General features: G+C 44.6%; 1 protein-coding gene across 1 annotated transcript; it reads left to right on the top strand.

The window, feature by feature from the left end:
- Positions 1 to 1,362: 1,362 nt before the first annotated feature.
- RAB1A (RAB1A, member RAS oncogene family) lies at positions 1,363 to 15,964 on the top strand. The gene is made up of 6 exons (XM_072857368.1): positions 1,363 to 1,622; positions 8,720 to 8,792; positions 11,009 to 11,104; positions 12,605 to 12,700; positions 13,719 to 13,850; positions 14,131 to 15,964. The coding sequence occupies exons 1-6, from the start codon at positions 1,600 to 1,602 to the stop codon at positions 14,326 to 14,328; spliced, it is 618 nt and encodes a 205-aa protein (XP_072713469.1). The 5' UTR covers positions 1,363 to 1,599; the 3' UTR covers positions 14,329 to 15,964.
- Positions 15,965 to 16,310: the final 346 nt, after the last annotated feature.

Raw genomic sequence — 16,310 nt, 5'->3', positions numbered from 1 at the left:
TAAGACTTGTAAGGTTTAGTAGCGCTCTGTGTACGAGTCTAGAATGATGTATAGCGTTGCAGTGATGTGCACTTTCTGATGGTGTTGCAAAGGCTAGGACTTTGTTAGGAATACATCTGAAAGCATAAACAACTAAAAATCCCAGCAAGACAACTTGATATTCCGTAAGAATTTGTTTTAAGTGGTTGCCCGGAAAACTAGGCTCCTATATTCTGAATTCTTCCACCTTTAACAAGTCGTTTGCTCCGAGATCCCAGGCGTGTGACAATCTCTCCCTGCCTGTTTCCCAGCAGTAAAATGAGCGTAGTAATATTTACTGTACCCAAAGAATGTTATGAAATGTGACTAATCAATTCTTGTAAAACGCTTTTGATAGAAGATGCAATGGTGGTGCAAAAAGGGACTGTTACTAATGCACGCGGAGAAAAGCGGTCAACTCCTACAGACGCCGTGTTCTGCGATGGATGTTGTTGCGCTGCCAGCCACCCCTGTTGTTCCTACCGTTACTACAACGCCTCCATTTTTACCCCTCGCCGACACGACGGTAAATGGTCGAGGCGGCAGGGCGGGCTGTCCCCCCGCACCTCCCTCTGCCCACCCCCGCGGCCGCAGGCCTGCCCTCGTTCGAAGGTGACACGTTTATCGCCCTCTCCCCTTCGGGCCCGTCCCTCCTAACAAACCCACCCGGCCCAAGGCCTTTGTGGAACACTTTAAAACCCGATCGGTAGGTGGATGGCAGACGCCAGCAGACCCGAGACGGGTCTCGGCATCTCCTCGTCGCCCGTGGTTAGAGCGGAGGAAATGTAACCAACGGGAAAAACAGAGCTCCGGCTGGGCCATAACGGGGGCTGTCCATCCCAGAGGGGCGGGAGGCCGGGGCGCGGCACCTCACGGCCAGGGAGGCCCCTTCCCCTTCCCCTTCCCGCAGCCGGGCCCGGCCGGCCCCGCCGCCAGCCCCCGCCCGCCGTTTCCCGCCTGGGGCGCCCGGTCGCGCCCCGCTGCCGCCCGCGGGGGGGCGCCCTGCCCCGCCCCGCCCCGCCCCGCCCGCCGAGGCCACGCCCCTCCCCTGCCCGCGCGGTGACTCGTCCGAGCTGCCACGTCTTCCCGCCGACGTCACCCCGAGCCGGCTCCTCCCCGGCCAATCGCCAGCGCCGACCGCCGCGCCGAGCCGACGGGGCCGAGGGAAGAAAGGCGGGCCGGGGCGCATGCGCTGGCGCCGCCGCAGGGGCCGCCGGGAAAGCGAGTCCCAGGGCGGAGGGCGCGGCCACCCGGCGGCGCGGGTCGGCGGCGGCGGCGAGGACTCGCTTTCCCGGCATGCCCCGCCACAGGCCCCCGGCCATGTAAGCGCTGCTCGGCGAGAGGCCGCCCCGTTTCCTGGTTGGGCTCTGGCAGCCATTTTGGGCTGAGGAGCGAGCGCGGAGGCCGCGGAGCGGGCAGGGCGCCGGCGGAGGGGCAGGCCGAGCCGAGCGCCGGGCGAAGGCGGGAGCTGTTGGACGCCTGCATCCGCGGAGCGCCCGCCTCGGCGGCGGGAGGTGCCAGGCCGCGACCGCCCCCCCTCAGAGCGCGCTCGCCGTCCCTCGGGCCGCGGGCCCCACGGACATGTCCAGCATGAATCCCGAATAGTGAGTGCGGGCCAGGGGAGGGCCCCGCCGCGGCCCCGGGCCCCGCTGCCCCGCGCCGGGGGAGCCGCGATCGGCAGGCCGCGGGGGGGGGAAGCCGCCGCCGGGCCTGGCGCGGGAGGGGGTGAGAAGGGAGGGCCGAGCCGAGCCTTCGGGCCTCCGGCGGCCCGTCGCCTACTCCCGGTCATTGAGGGAGCCGTGCCCCGGAGGCCATGCGGCAGCGGAGGGCAGGTATTAGGCCTGCTAGTGCCATCCCCGGGGGGTTGGGTTACGGGCACCGGGAGGGGGGGTGGGGAGGGGAGGCAGCCGCACGGTGGGCCATGAAAAGTTAATGATGTCCTCGCTATAAACCGGCGGGATGGGCCCAGTGATCCGGGTGGCTTCGGCATCCCGCCTCCCTCTCCGGGAGCGCTGTCGGCGGCGAAGTAAGTATGGGCGCAGTTGACGGCGATTTTTCCGGACCTCGAAAATGCGCATCGGAGCCCAGGCTCCAACAAGTGAGGGGGGAAAAAAACAGCTCTTTGTGAAAGCCGATCTTCCTGGCCGGTTGCTGCTGGCAGCTTAGTAGTCAGAGGTCCACCCTTCACTTTAGCTGCAAGTCATGTGTGTGTCACATGGCTCTTGCAAAACACTTCTTGCCTATGTAGATTTTGCAACGCTGTGACTTGATAATGAAATGCTCTTGGGGCTGTCTTGAGCTGAAATAGCACTTGCCTAGAAAACCTGGTGATGGCACAGGTTTTTTTTGGAGGGTCGTTGTACATCGTTGTGTGAAGATGGCCCTCTCTAACTGGCCTGCTCGAGAGTAAGGATGTCTGAGTTCTCTGGTCAATAGTTGTCTGTATCCTGGCAACTGTAAGAGCAGTGACTTGCCCACCAGCATGTTGGGGATGATAAACCTCGTTTTGCTCATGGCTTTTTTGAGTGAATAAGAGGAGAGACTTGGGATTAGTTTAAAAAGGACTTTAAAAAACAGCTGCTGCACTCTCAACACTTTAGTGTTGAAGAGTGTTTTTAGGATTCTTTCACTGATGCTGGCTTTTCTGGCACTCCAGTTTGGGATGATGAAGCCACTGTGCCTGCTAATGTAAACTGAAGTGGCTATGGTATTGAAATGCATGTGTAGTATGACATTACTGCTCTAGATACCCATCATCTCTGTTTGTGGATGACACTTTTTAACAACTTTTGTCCTCAAAGCATGTTTTTCCACACAGCTGAGGTTACTGACTTGCATGGTCATGGCTTTTGTGCTCTGTGCTTATGGCAGCATCGTTGCAAGCACTCTGTGCCCATTAAAATCACCTGAAGAGCAAATAGGAGTAGAAGGCAAAGTAGTCATCAGCTAGTGTGAGGGAGTTGGTGAAAACTAAGAGGTACAGCCAGGAACTCAAGTTACATCTTGGCAAAATTACATAACAAGTTTGTTCGTGTGGCTTTGGAAAACACCAGAACAGGAGCTGGAGGTAGTCAGTGGGTGAAAGACCAACAAATTGTTGGTGCCTCTGTGGTCATAATGACTCTTGGAGTTAAACTGAAATTTACCTTGCAGACTGGTGGGTTTTGTGGTGAAAAACTGCCTGCAAAGTGTTAGGCCACTAACGCTGTGCAGAAACAGGTTGAAAGGGGCTTCTTCCATAATTTTTTGCCTTTCCTGAAGCCTCTCAGCTTTCTAGACTCTGATGCAGAGAGTAGTTCTCTGCAGTGAGATACTGAATGCTGCTATGAAGATGGGGAAAACATTTTGAGTGAAGAGTGTTTGTTCCTGGTGGTGAGGACAGCTGAGTTTTTGAAAGCAAAACAAAGAAGAAAAGCCGTAGCTTAATTTGTAGTATTAAATTGCTACTTCCTGACAGGGTTGTGTCTGCAGGATGGGGACAGGAGATGGGAAGGGTGTGGTGAGATGGACAGAAAATATCATTCACTGTAATATGTATACTTGGATCAGTGTTAAACCAGGAATAAGACTTATGGGATTATGACATTATTCCTTCTAGTTACTTGTAACAGATACAGATGTCTGTTTGTCCTTTTAGAACTGCCTTGCCTGTAATGTAACACATTCTCACTTCCTTATCACAGCTTCAGATGAGGCTGTAGCCCCAAATCCTCTCTCCTGGGCATGCCAGAACTCTCTGAGGTCAGTGGGATAGCTGGTTAAAGCTTAGTAATAAAAAGACCTGCCTCCTTCAATTTTTCTATTAAAGTTACAGGATTTGAAGCTGCTGGTGCAAGGGTTTGAAGGGGTGGTGTGTGGTTCTGAGAGCTTCCCTGAAACTTCAGGGCTGTAGGACAGCCTAGTGGACTAGTTAGTGTGCTCTTCATTTGAGTGAAGGAGCTGAAGAGGGATGGATGAGATATTAGTGCTAGCATTTGGAAGTTAAATTCTCAAAACACCTGCCCACCTAGCACTGGGATGTATTCCTTCTGTGTTCCTCCCCCCCTTATGGTGTTTAAATGAGTAAAATGTCAATATTGACTGTTGTGACTAGATCATGTCAGGTTCGGCATTTCCTACCCCTTTTGCAACTTGTATAGAGTAGGCTGACTAGCATAAACACACTGGTGGGTGAACTATCTAACAGCCAAGTGGTATCAGGAATTAACCTTGATCAATGCTCTGTAGTGTCTGAATCTTGTTCTAGATACCTTCTTCAAGGGGAAATGAGGAAATGAAGTGCTTTTTGGAGTAAATCTGGGTTTTTTGCATTCTTCAGAAGTGTTAGAGAATACTAGTGTGGGGGTTTTCAGTCTTGTGTGATGGTGTTCAGTAGATGACAATTGAGTGGCAGCTTCTGGGTTGCTGGAATCATCTGAAATTGTTTGTGTTCTAACCTTTCTAAACAGCAACTGGCGATCCAAAGTGGCATTATGTCTTTTGGATTCTCTTTACTTAAGCAGGGTGTAATCGGAGTGACAGTCAGCTCCTCTTCAGAATTTCTTGGGTGGTAGAAAAAAGACTGGGGATTTGAGGCTGTGAGTACCTGTTTACTGTAAACTTGCAGCTGACATCAGTGATTAAAGCTGATTCCAGCAGTTCCTTGTTGGAGACTGATGACTACCTAGTCTTGTCTGTTTTGGCATAAAACCTTCCTGGCATTTAAAAAAATCCCCATGTCTACCCTGGTATAAACAGTGGTATCTTAGAGGCCCACAGGTCCCTTGTTCCACACAGCTTTGGCCAAGTCTGTCCCCAGCTTGACTTCCTGGTCTTCTGCTGAACTTGCTGCCTACTGCATGGAAAATGCATGTAACAGGAGGATGCTGCTCTTGGCTCAAAAATTTCAGGGTTGTTTGAGGTGCCTTTTTTGCAAGAGGCAATTAAATTTAGCATATCTAGCCTTTATCTCTTTGGCAAGGGGAAATTACCATATCCTCTTCTGGATGGGGAGGATTTGAAATCTTCACTCTTACTGAAAGTACCTACCTGCCTTGCTGCACATACTCCTCCAATGTGCTCTCTTATGGGTGCAAAGTATGACTTATATAAATGGTGAGAAATAGTTGAATGATAAATCTGAATTCACACAATCTCCAAGTAGTGCGGAGAAGGCTATGCTGCAGAGCTCAGCCTGCTTTATGAAGGCTCCCTAAACTGGAAGAGCTGATGAGTTAAGTTGTCAGGTTTAAAGAGCAGAATTCAGTGGCTTCAGAAATGGTTGTGTGGCTCTTCAGGAGCAAATACCAAAATTAACCTGCATGGCTTGTTGGATGCATTGCTACGGTTGAACCTATTAACACAAATACTCTATCAGTCTGGTTCAGTCTAGAAATACATTTCTACAAATTTTTGTAGCTTGTTTTCATTCTTATTTGATTTAAACTGTTGCTGTACCCTGAGAGCTGTCTCTAGCATCATGCCATGTGTAACAGACTGCACGTTTTGTTCTCAAGGCCCCTATATAGGCACCTACTGTATTTTAAAAGGTCCTAAAGCAGCTGTACCTAGAAAGGAGGGCACCATATCATTGGCATTTGAAATTATTTCAGTTCTTTAAAACCTAAATAGCAAGATTCTACTTAAATTATCTCTGAATTGATGCAGGTCTAAGCATTGGTCTTGCTTTTCTGGCAAAACTAGGGTTTTGTGACACAACACCCATTTCTAAGGTCAGAGACAGAGCTAACTCAGTAAAGGCTGTTTCCAGCCATGCTGCAGCCTGACTGGCAGTGGCCCTCGTTTCAGTGAGAGTGAGGCAGGTGGCTTAAGTCACCATATGATCCTGTGGCTTTGGAAATACTGAAGCCCAAAGCAAGGGAAGGTCTTAATAGCAAAGATGTCAAAACTGGTATTTAAGGTACTTGGGTTGTTGTTGCTTTAACTTAACAGTAGCACTGTGTATAAACCATTATCATTCTTGTTTGCTTCTGAACAGTAAAAGATTTAATAGCATGGTAGATCTGGTTGGTAGCTGCTCTTAGCACTAAGAATAACAGAGGAAGACAAGTTACTTGATGTTTGGGGGCTGGGGGGGGACCGGAATTCCCCTTGGAAGCAAGGGGAGGCTCTTAAGTGAATCTTTCAGATTCATATCTGAAGCCTTACTTACACCAGGAAGGAATTGATTTTTTTCCACTAACCTTAGTGAAGACAACATAGTGGTAATATTCATGTGTTACCATTCTTAAGGGGATTATAACATGCTGCAAGCTCTAATACTTTCAAGTGTATTGGTGCTTACTGTAAGTAATAATTTAACTTCAGTATTGCTTAGAATTCTGGTTTTGCAGAGAACTGAACGAACAACCAAAACTTCCTGCTGAAGTAGGAAGGAGCTATTTGAAGGCTGAGGCAATTGTGGCTTCAGTTTGTGCATAATCCTGGGGAAGGAGGAAAAGGTGGAACAGTGGACCAGGTCTCTGAGCTGTAGCACCTTACCTTGGTCTCCTGATTATATAGAGTTTCTCTGCTGCTCTTGGGAAACTAAGTTATTAGTGGGGGTAAGAAGTTTTAAATGTTTCTTGGCTACAGTTGCTATCAGGTAGCCCCTTGCCTCAGTTCCTGGGTGATGGTGGTGGTTGAGAGACGGCAGAGTTGGGTAGCTGAAGGTAACTAACACTGGTTGATACAGTCCCACTTCAGTGATCATTAGGCTTAAAACACATCTTTTGTGATAAAGCACAATGGTGCATCCTCAACCACTAGCTTGCCAGTGTGGCTGTGGTGGAGTTTCTGCAAGTGGAGCCACAGGAAACATGAAACTGTTTTTGTTGGGTTTTTTTGAAGCACACAGGGAGGCAGTGCTCAGGACTCTAGGTTGTGAGGAGGGATTTTGGTGTCACCTTATGGGCAGGCCCAAGCTTCAAGAAATGTGTATTTTGTCAGTGATCACCAGTGTAAGAATATGAGCAGTAATAATGCTTCTGGTCAGTAATAGTGCTTCAGCTATCTTGAAGCTGTTAAGATATGTGGGTTGTGATGTAATGTAACTTATCTCCCCCAAACAGTTTGGGTTAATAACTGTCATTTTACTAAAACCATCTTGCCTTATATTAGTACATGACTTGACAGGTGGAGTAGTGAGTTCTGCGACTGTAAACTCCTAGATATCCTTTGACTTTGATTTTTTTAAATACCTTGAGTGCTTTTAGCTTTACACTGTGGGGGAAGGTTGCATTTTTAAGAATCAGCTTATTAGTTGCTACATTTACCACTTCTGACTTCTCTCTAGCCTTGAGAGAAGTGCTGTGGAAACTGATGAAGATTTCAGTTGAGTGTGTTCTTGCAGCCTGGGACCAACCAAGATGCTAGTTGTTTTGGCACTTGAGCAGAGGAGTGGTGAAAAGCTGAGCAGCTGGCCATCTGCTTGGCTGTTATCAGCTGGGGATGGATGCAGTTTCCTGGCTGGATTCTTGCCAGCTAGAGTCAGTGGTGCTATTGGGGGATAATAGATGGGGACAGTTGACTTCAGGCATTTGCATACACTTTATCTTTTCAGTTTGGTTAAGTGGGTATAGAAATATGTCTGATGTAACTTCTGGTGGTTAAATGAGAACAGGACTTAATCCTGGACACTACAGGGCTGAAGAGTTGTAAACCTAGAATGAGTTAGTCTAGTTCTTACAAAGCAAAATAACTTGTGTAACTGGTGGTTTGTTTTTTTCTCTGCTACTTGATCTCTAGTATTAAACTGTCCCATTAGTCTTATGACTAACACAAAATCTAATGTTTTGGTGACAATGAAATCTTCACTGCTCTTTCAAGTATAAGACTAGGTAGGTCATTGATGATACTGTGCTTGTTCCCTCAATGTTGGGAGGACTCAACACTAAGCAAAGAAAGAATTGTCATCTCTTCCAGTGTGACTTGAGAATTACTAATATCACACCTGACATTCTCTGGAGAATGAATGTATCCTCATCTGGCAATGCCTTTAGTTTTATTTTAATTCCTGAAAGGCAAGTGGAGTATGTGGTCACTGTCAACTGTTAATAGTCTGTCGTGGAAGGTGGATGTTCATTTTGCTTTAGTGGCCCACTAAACTTAGCATTCATAGTTTGTGTATTTAAATTGCATATTGTGTTGTTGGATTCTGCTGGAACTTAAATTTGGGTAACTTAAACTGAGGAAAGAATTGGCTACTTTTGGCTAACTACATGGTATTTGTGAAGCTGGGCAGTGGAATCAAGCCTTTGACTTTAAAGATGATATGATGATGATGATGGCTCTGGTGGACAGCAGACTATTACTACCATCTGTGTGTTACCTGAGTCACTCAACCAAACAATGAGGCTTGCACTTAATTGCAAAGCATGATTTTAATCTTAGCTAGACCACTAGCTAAAGGGCTAAAGTAGGGCTAAAGTAGGACTGTGTTAGTCTTGGTGATAGTCACACTAATATCCCCAGAGTAACATCCTAGGAAAGCACAGTTCTACACAAATGGTGTGTTCAGAGCCTCTACCTCACACTTTCCTTCCCAAGTAAGTTAAGTAAATAGTGAGAGTGTCTAAACTGGATAGAGAAGCTTGGAGTTACAGGTGACTTCCCTAGTAGTGAATTAATTTACCTTCTCAAACATCATAATATACTAACTGTGAGGAACTTGTTTCTCGATAGTGTTTTTCATTAAGTGACTTAACTTTTTTTCCTTCTGCAGTGACTATTTATTCAAGCTACTTCTGATTGGAGACTCCGGTGTTGGGAAATCTTGCCTTCTACTTAGGTTTGCAGTAAGTGATCATGCTTGGAAACTTTATGTAAAAAAGCTACCAGGTACTTAGCAAAAACTTCTCTGCTACACAGACTACTTGAAAGGACTGATGTCTGTCAGGTCTGGTACAGCAAGGAATAATTAAAGTATTGCAAAACGCTCCTGTCTTCTGCATTTGTTTCTAGCTGACGTATTTGTTTGAGTAATACAGAAAAAATATCAAGAATATGTCCAGTTAAGTTTGTCTCATTTTCCTGTTACTTGAGAACAAGATGTCTTAATTTAACTTCCATCATTACACTAGTGGTAGAACACTGAAGATGGAAGAACATACTTGAATTCTGGGGTGTGTGCCTTCAGGCATGAAGAGCACAAATGTGTCAGGGCAAGACCTTGATCAGTTACTACTTGATCTGAATATTTTCCGCCAGATGAAGTTTGATATCTTAATTGAAAAGGCCTACCAATTGCCTAGCCAGAGGGAGAAGTAATTTAAATAATACTCAAGGAATAATAAGGCCTTATGCTTCCTTTTGTGAGCGAGTGTATAATAAATGTTAAAATTGCTGGTGGGCTGCTGTGGATGAAATTTGATGCAAGCCTTAGTTTTCTGTCAATAGGAAAAGATAAAATGGGTTTGACACCTCTGAGTAGAAAAAGGTGGAGTCCAGTGAAGTCTTTATCTATGCCTATGCCAAAGTGCAGCTTTACGCTGCCATGGGAGGAGAGGAAGGAGGAGACTATATGGGGCATTAGTTTAGAAACTGGAGTTTGATACTACTGCAAGATGATGGCAGCAGTTTCACAGCCTAAACAATTGCTCTTGGCACCCCTGGAAGGAGCCTGTTGTGTTTCGTGTTATTGATGTGAAATGGTGGTCTGATGTGTACAAATAGCATCACCTAAGTTAAAGCTATTACAGTCACTGTTTGTGCAGTATTAGGACCGGGGATGCTAAAACCAGTATGAACACTGGAAAGATGTAACCTGTTCTCTCCACAGAACTGGAGGCAGTGGATTGGAAGTGACACAAAGGCTGGAGCAGTACTCCCAGATCAGTCTAGTCTGCTTCTCTTGCAGATACTTTTGAATTAATTTTTGGCTTCATGTGAATAATCCAACTTTTCTTTTTTGATAGCCAGCTTAAGTTTGTGCTTGGTTATCTAGTGTTTCTTCAAGCTTTTTCCTTCTGAAATTTGACTTTCTAACTAAGCTATTTTACCCTGACATAAGGAATTACCACAGTATTCACTTACCTGTGTTCTTCCTGCTGTAGGTTAAATGGCATCAGGCTTTTCAAAGGCAGCCTTTTTGAATATTGAAATGTTAAGGAAATAAATGTCATGTTGTTCTTAAAGGCTTAATGCTTTATTCTTACTTGCATGTGTTCCCTCACGCAGATGTATTACCTAAGGTGTCTTCCATTCACAACCCAAAGAAATCCCTTGTTTTTGTGTTAGCTGTTGGTTGCATAAAGTCTTTTGTGGTATATTTTACATTAAGTTCTATCCTACTGGTACTTTGTGAATAGAAACTTCATGCTGGCAAGCTAACAAGCACTAAAAGGTAGCAAAGACTGATTCAGTGCTTCCTGTGTGTCTTACGGCCTGCTGGAGACTGCAGTCAGGTTTGTGCAAGCTGCTAAACCAGTGCTGTGTTTTCCTTCCTGTATTTACAGAGACTGCAGAGCAGAGGACTTTAACACAAGTACCCAAGCTGTCACTCTGTTGTAGCAACCAGCTGTGGCAGCAGAGGATCTGAAATTCAGATGTGGAGTGTGACTGAGGCAAAGCCTCTGACTTCTTGTAGGTAGCTGCTGTGTAATACAGATGGAAAACCATCACAGGACAACAAAAATCTGAGGCATTTTAATAACCGTAATGGTTATTCTAAGTAGCTCTTCAATCTGCCAACATGAGCAAAGACTGGTTTTTAAACTACAGTTCAAAAGGACTTAACACTACAGGATTTCCAGAAAATAGGCTTTTTGACTAGTTTTTGGAACATAAATCTTGTTATTTGAGGTGCTTTTAAAAAACTTTGCAGCATTTTTGAAAAGTAAATAACTTGGTGACAATACCTAGCTACATTACTGGACTTCGCCCTGAATGATCAGACTGTTTTTGCTAGGGAATTAAGTACCTCTGTCTGCCTGGTGCCTGCCTGTTGCATAATAAAGTAGGTGACTACAGAAGAGGTGCAGCTGGCTTGACTTATGTTCACTCTTTCTCCTAGGATGACACGTACACAGAAAGTTACATCAGCACGATTGGTGTGGACTTCAAAATCAGAACTATAGAACTAGATGGGAAAACAATCAAGCTTCAGATAGTAAGTAGTATTTCTCAACTCCTGGGTACTTCAATCTGTTGAAGCACAGAATTACATTCATATCATTGGTAGTTATCTTTGTACCTTAATCATTAAAATATAAGCCATATCTTCCCTGTTACAAGAGGCTAGGCAGTTTTTACAAGACTTCCTATGACCTGTCCTTAAAGAAGGATGCTTATCAAGGCTGCCTGTCTGAAAGAGGAAATGACTTGTTACAAATCTATTTTCCTGGGAAGAAAAGAAAGCTTAAGTATTAAAAGGCACTATGGGCTGTGAGCTGAAGAAGGGTAGAATCCTGTGCTGGAGTGCTCATATCAGAACTGGTGTAGTTCTGCAGTATTTAGCAAGGATTTGTGTAAGTACAAGAATATCACACAGTTGTCCAAGATGTCTGAATTCTACAGCAGCTGGTAATAGCAGACTGCACTGTCTAGTGCTGGAAACTGTGCTTTTGTTGACCTGAATGGAAAAACTGACACAAACGCTTGTAACTGGCCTGTCTCCCTTAGCACCGGGCAGTGTGTTCTGGTTATGCTTTTGGCCTCTCACTTGAAATAAGCAGGGGAAGAGACTTGGCAGTTCTTCCCTCTAATCTTGAAGCACTGTAAAAGGGTGACTGGTGTAATGAAATCTAATATCTATGCAAGGTCACACAATCCTTGTCAGCCACTGCTTCCAGCTCAAGGCAGAGGCTCTCAGGACTTGAAGGCAATGACTCAGGGATTCCAGGCCATGTTGTGGAGCAGGAGTCCAGTTTACAGCCAGAAGCCTGAGTCTGAGTCTGAGCCTGCAGACTCTAATGTAGCTGTCCTGAGTCCAGAGTAGCCCACTAGGAATGCTGTCACTACTGAAATCTGTCTGTGAGTCTGACTATTTTTAATAGGCAGCTAGCCTTATTCTTGGCATGGCTCCAGGGAGAGAAATGTTTGGGTGAGTGCTGTTCCTGTCCTGGTGGGGGGAGAGGTCAAGCACCTAATGTAACTCATTAACTTCCCAGCAGGAGAAGGGAACCAGGTTTGGTTTGAGTTGTTGTACTTCATACTCTGAAGAGGATGTTCCCCTTTAAATACCTTTGCTGCAGCTCCTGTACCAAGGAAGTTGAAGGGAGTGGTTGTGTTAGTCACATCTCTCTGACCTTATTCCTAACAGGTTTTCAAGCCCTGGCTCATGTTTGCTCTTCTGACCACTGAACCATGGCTTCTTCATGGGTCAGAATTGCTTAATGTTTTCCTCGGTGAGATCTCTTGACTACACTTGTCCAAAACCTAACAAATGAGCACTTCTAGAAAAGTACCTACTGAAGTGTAATTCTCAGTTAAAATATCTTGATCTTCTCAAATCCTGTTTGATGCATACAGTTTCAGAGCCACTTCTGTAGCTGTGACTTGGATATGCTTGTAGTTGGATGGCTGATCAGCTGAGCTGTATTTCTGGAAGCTAATGTGTGACACTGGTACAGCTACATTGCAGTAACTGAGCCTGTTATTTATCTTGTAGTGGGACACGGCAGGACAGGAGAGGTTTCGAACTATCACTTCCAGTTACTATAGAGGTGCTCACGGCATCATAGTTGTGTATGATGTTACAGATCAGGTAAGTGTTAAACCTGTGCCTGGAGAGTTTCTCCAGGCAGAATACACTAGGCTGATAAGTAAATAAAACTGGGAATTCAACAACTTGGCACTTCTTAAGGAGACAGTAGCCATGTTCTTCAGGCTGTGTTAAGGTATGTCAAGCCAAATGTATGTGTTAGTCTCTGGTTTGGAGCTAAACATAAATAAAAGGAGCAGTGGGATCTGTGGCTCTAAAGCAATTGTATCTTAGGCTTAACCTAAAACTTGCTGGGCAGGTAATTGATTGTTCTATGTGAATACTTCTCACCCTGCCATTGGTAGCAGGAAGTCTGAGTTACTGATGGAAGTTGTTGAAAGATTTCTGAATGTACTTGAACTTTGGTCTACAATAAAAACTGGCATTTGAAACAGAAAATTGTCAGTGTGTATGCAGGATACAACTGAGCCAGTGTTTTCCGTGAAAGAATCTCTGAAGATTACTTGTGCAGTTGTCCTGCTGGAAGGGCTCTTAGGAAGTGTAGAGTTTCCTGAATTAATAGAGCAATCAGGTTCAATTGCTAACTTGAATATGACTTCAGCATGGCAGTTCTGCATTTCTGGAGTCAGAGGTCATTCCAGCATCTCTACAGCAGTGTGGTTTGCACTTAATACCTTGTGCTTTGTAAATGCCTGGGATTCTTCTGGTTTCAGCTGTGTGCCATGTCTTATCTCTGCACAGGAGGAGCAGGAAGATTCCCAGATGGTACAAGTTCTTGACTATTCAAGATACAGAGCAGGGAGAAATAATGGGGGGGAGTGCAGCAGGGGAGGAAGGGCTGATTGTGTAGGGCTTGGAACATGGACTGAGGAGCTGTATAGACCCTGTGACTCCCCTGTCCTGAGGCAATCAGGGGGGTACTGTAGCATTAAACTATCTTCTGTGGTTGTGAATCATGCAGATAAGTACACTGCTTCATATTCTTTCCCAGTCATTACTGAATAGTGCTGAACTGTCCTCTTGGTTAAGGGCCTTGCTTACAGCTATTCTTGTCTCCTAGGAGTCTTTCAATAATGTAAAACAATGGCTGCAGGAGATAGATCGTTATGCCAGTGAAAACGTCAACAAGTTGTTGGTGGGGAACAAATGTGATCTGACCACAAAGAAAGTAGTAGACTATACAACAGCAAAGGTATGTTGATATTAATGTGTATTTGCTTGGTTGAGCACCTAGTCTGGATCGTAATGCACTTGAGTGTTCTAGTGCAGGGAAGTGTCTTGGTCCACAGATGTCAAGGTGCCATAAATGCAAGCAGTTAAATGACCCCTTGCAGTGCAAGTCATCATCAGACTCGAGTTTGGGAGTGGGGTGGTGGTCTAGGAACTTGTGGCTTATCCAGAAGTGCACCAGGAAACAAGGTAAGGTATCAATCAGTGTATGAGCTTACTGTTCACTGTCTCTTGATTTGCAGGAATTTGCAGATTCTCTTGGAATTCCATTTTTGGAAACCAGTGCAAAGAATGCCACAAATGTAGAACAGTCTTTCATGACCATGGCTGCTGAGATTAAAAAACGAATGGGTCCGGGAGCGACAGCTGGTGGTGCAGAGAAGTCCAATGTTAAAATTCAGAGCACTCCAGTCAAGCAGTCTAGTGGAGGTTGCTGCTAAAACTTGCCTCCCCCTTTTGTCTCACAACAATGAATTTGCAATCTGAACCCAAGTGAAAAAAAAATTGCCTGAATTGTACTGTATGTAGCTGCACTACAACAGATTCTTACCGTCTCCACAAAGGTCAGAGATTGTAAATGGTCAATACTGACTTTTTTTATTCCCTTGACTCAAGACAGCTAACTTCATTTTCAGAACTGTTTTAAACCTTTGTGTGCTGGTTTATAAACGTGTAATCCTTGTTGCTTTTCCTGATACCAGACTGTTTCCTGTGGTTGGTTAGGATGTATTTTTGTTTTGATGTTTCTATTGGCATGTTTAGATGTCAGGTTTAGTCTTCTGAAGATGAAGTTTAGCCATTTTGTATCAAACAGCACAACAGTGTCTGTCACTTTCCATGCATAAAATTTAGTAAGATATATGTAAGATCTGATTTGCTAGTTCCTTCTTGTAGAATTATAAATGGAAAGATCACACTATCTGATTAATAGTTTCTTCATACTCCGCATATAATTTGTGGCTGCAGAATATTGTAATTTGTTGCACAATATGTAACAAAACTGAAGAAATGTTTAATAAATATTGTACTTATTGGAAGTAATATCAAACTGTATGGTGATAAATATTGTCTTAATTTGTATGGCTAAGGGGGAAATCAGGCTTGCATTGTGCACAAAACATATCTGTGTGCAGCCATGGCTCTCAGCCCTTCTGGTAGACCAGAGACCTTCCCTGCAACTGAAACTAGTGACTGTGGCCCAAAAGACTGAGTTGTCATGGTGCTTAAGGCACATAAGCTGTACCAGAAACACCCAGCCAATGTTCATAGAGGCATAATGCACTCTGAATGTACAACAGTTCCCTAACTTAGTCTTGGAACTTAATTTATTTCTCAAGGACTCTATTTAGGGAATTCCTGTCTGCTTTGCATAGTAGGGGAGAGAACAGTTTTTCCCTAACATGAATGACTTCAATGTAACCTTGAGGTGGTATAACTTTCTACCAGTATATTATGTCTTTTCTATATACTGTTAACTCCATCCTCTTTTAATTAATATTCTTCTGACTTAGTGCAACAGCTTAGCTTCTATTCTGTTATGCATAGAGGCATCAGAAGGATGAAATGGGGACAGTAAGGCCCCACAACACTGTTGCTCAAAGTAGGCGCTATCTCAAACAATTTGGAACTAACCAGCAGCCAAGAGATTTTGGACAGTGTGTGATTCTTTGTACAGAGCTAATCAAATCATTAGTGCCTGATGTCTAGCTAAAAGCCACAGGAAAGCTAGCCTATAACACTTCCTATACATGTAAAATTGTTCAGCTTTATCTAAACTCAAGTGTTCAGCCTATTCTGTAAATAGTCTCATGTTTGAAAGACCATGTAACATTCCCCAAGTAGTAAATACACCCTGTGATAGTAAAAATATAGCCTAGGTATGTTGTGAGGTATAAACTAAAATTGGTGCAAATATCCTCTGATTTTTTTTTGGGGGGGGGGTGACTTTGGCTAACAGCTTTCTTCAACATAGTTGCATCAATCAACAGGCAATTGTAATACATGAAGTATTGTCATGGTTAAGTTGAACTCTTCCACTTGAGACCTTCACAATAAAGTGATGTGCTTTCTATTAGAGATGTGCTTGTTGGTATAATTCATTATATAATGTGACTTGCTCCTCCTTGAGAGCAGGAGCAGTAGGAGTAGTGAGTGCTGCTGAGATCAGGAAGTGAACCAGAAGGAGGTGTATTGAGGGTAAAACATTTTCCCTTCAGAGAAGTGCACAAATGAACTTAAATGTCAAGATGCCTGCTACATACTATCCAAAACAATGTTAATATATACAGTAATAAAAGCATTGCAAAACCAACTTGGGCTACACCAGTTGTTTGGTGGTTATTTTTTTTCCCTAAGTCATTGTGTTACTCTGCTGGTGCTGTTAAATGCTAGAGGCTGGAGGAGACACCAGGTCTTGCTTTTA

The sequence above is a fragment of the Ciconia boyciana genome, chromosome 3, assembly GCF_034638445.1.
Source record: "Ciconia boyciana chromosome 3, ASM3463844v1, whole genome shotgun sequence".
Lineage (NCBI taxonomy): Eukaryota > Metazoa > Chordata > Aves > Ciconiiformes > Ciconiidae > Ciconia > Ciconia boyciana.
This window is presented reverse-complemented; position numbering and strand designations above follow the sequence as displayed.

What these genes read in the sequence shown, in the direction of transcription:
- RAB1A (XM_072857368.1), top strand. Translation starts at nt 1,600, where the DNA reads ATGTCCAGCATGAATCCCGAATA. An exon ending in TGTATGATGTTACAGATCAG is followed by an intron (nt 12,701 to 13,718) that starts GTAAGTGTTAAA and finishes CTTGTCTCCTAG; the next exon opens with GAGTCTTTCAATAATGTAAA. An exon ending in TAGACTATACAACAGCAAAG is followed by an intron (nt 13,851 to 14,130) that starts GTATGTTGATAT and finishes CTTGATTTGCAG; the next exon opens with GAATTTGCAGATTCTCTTGG.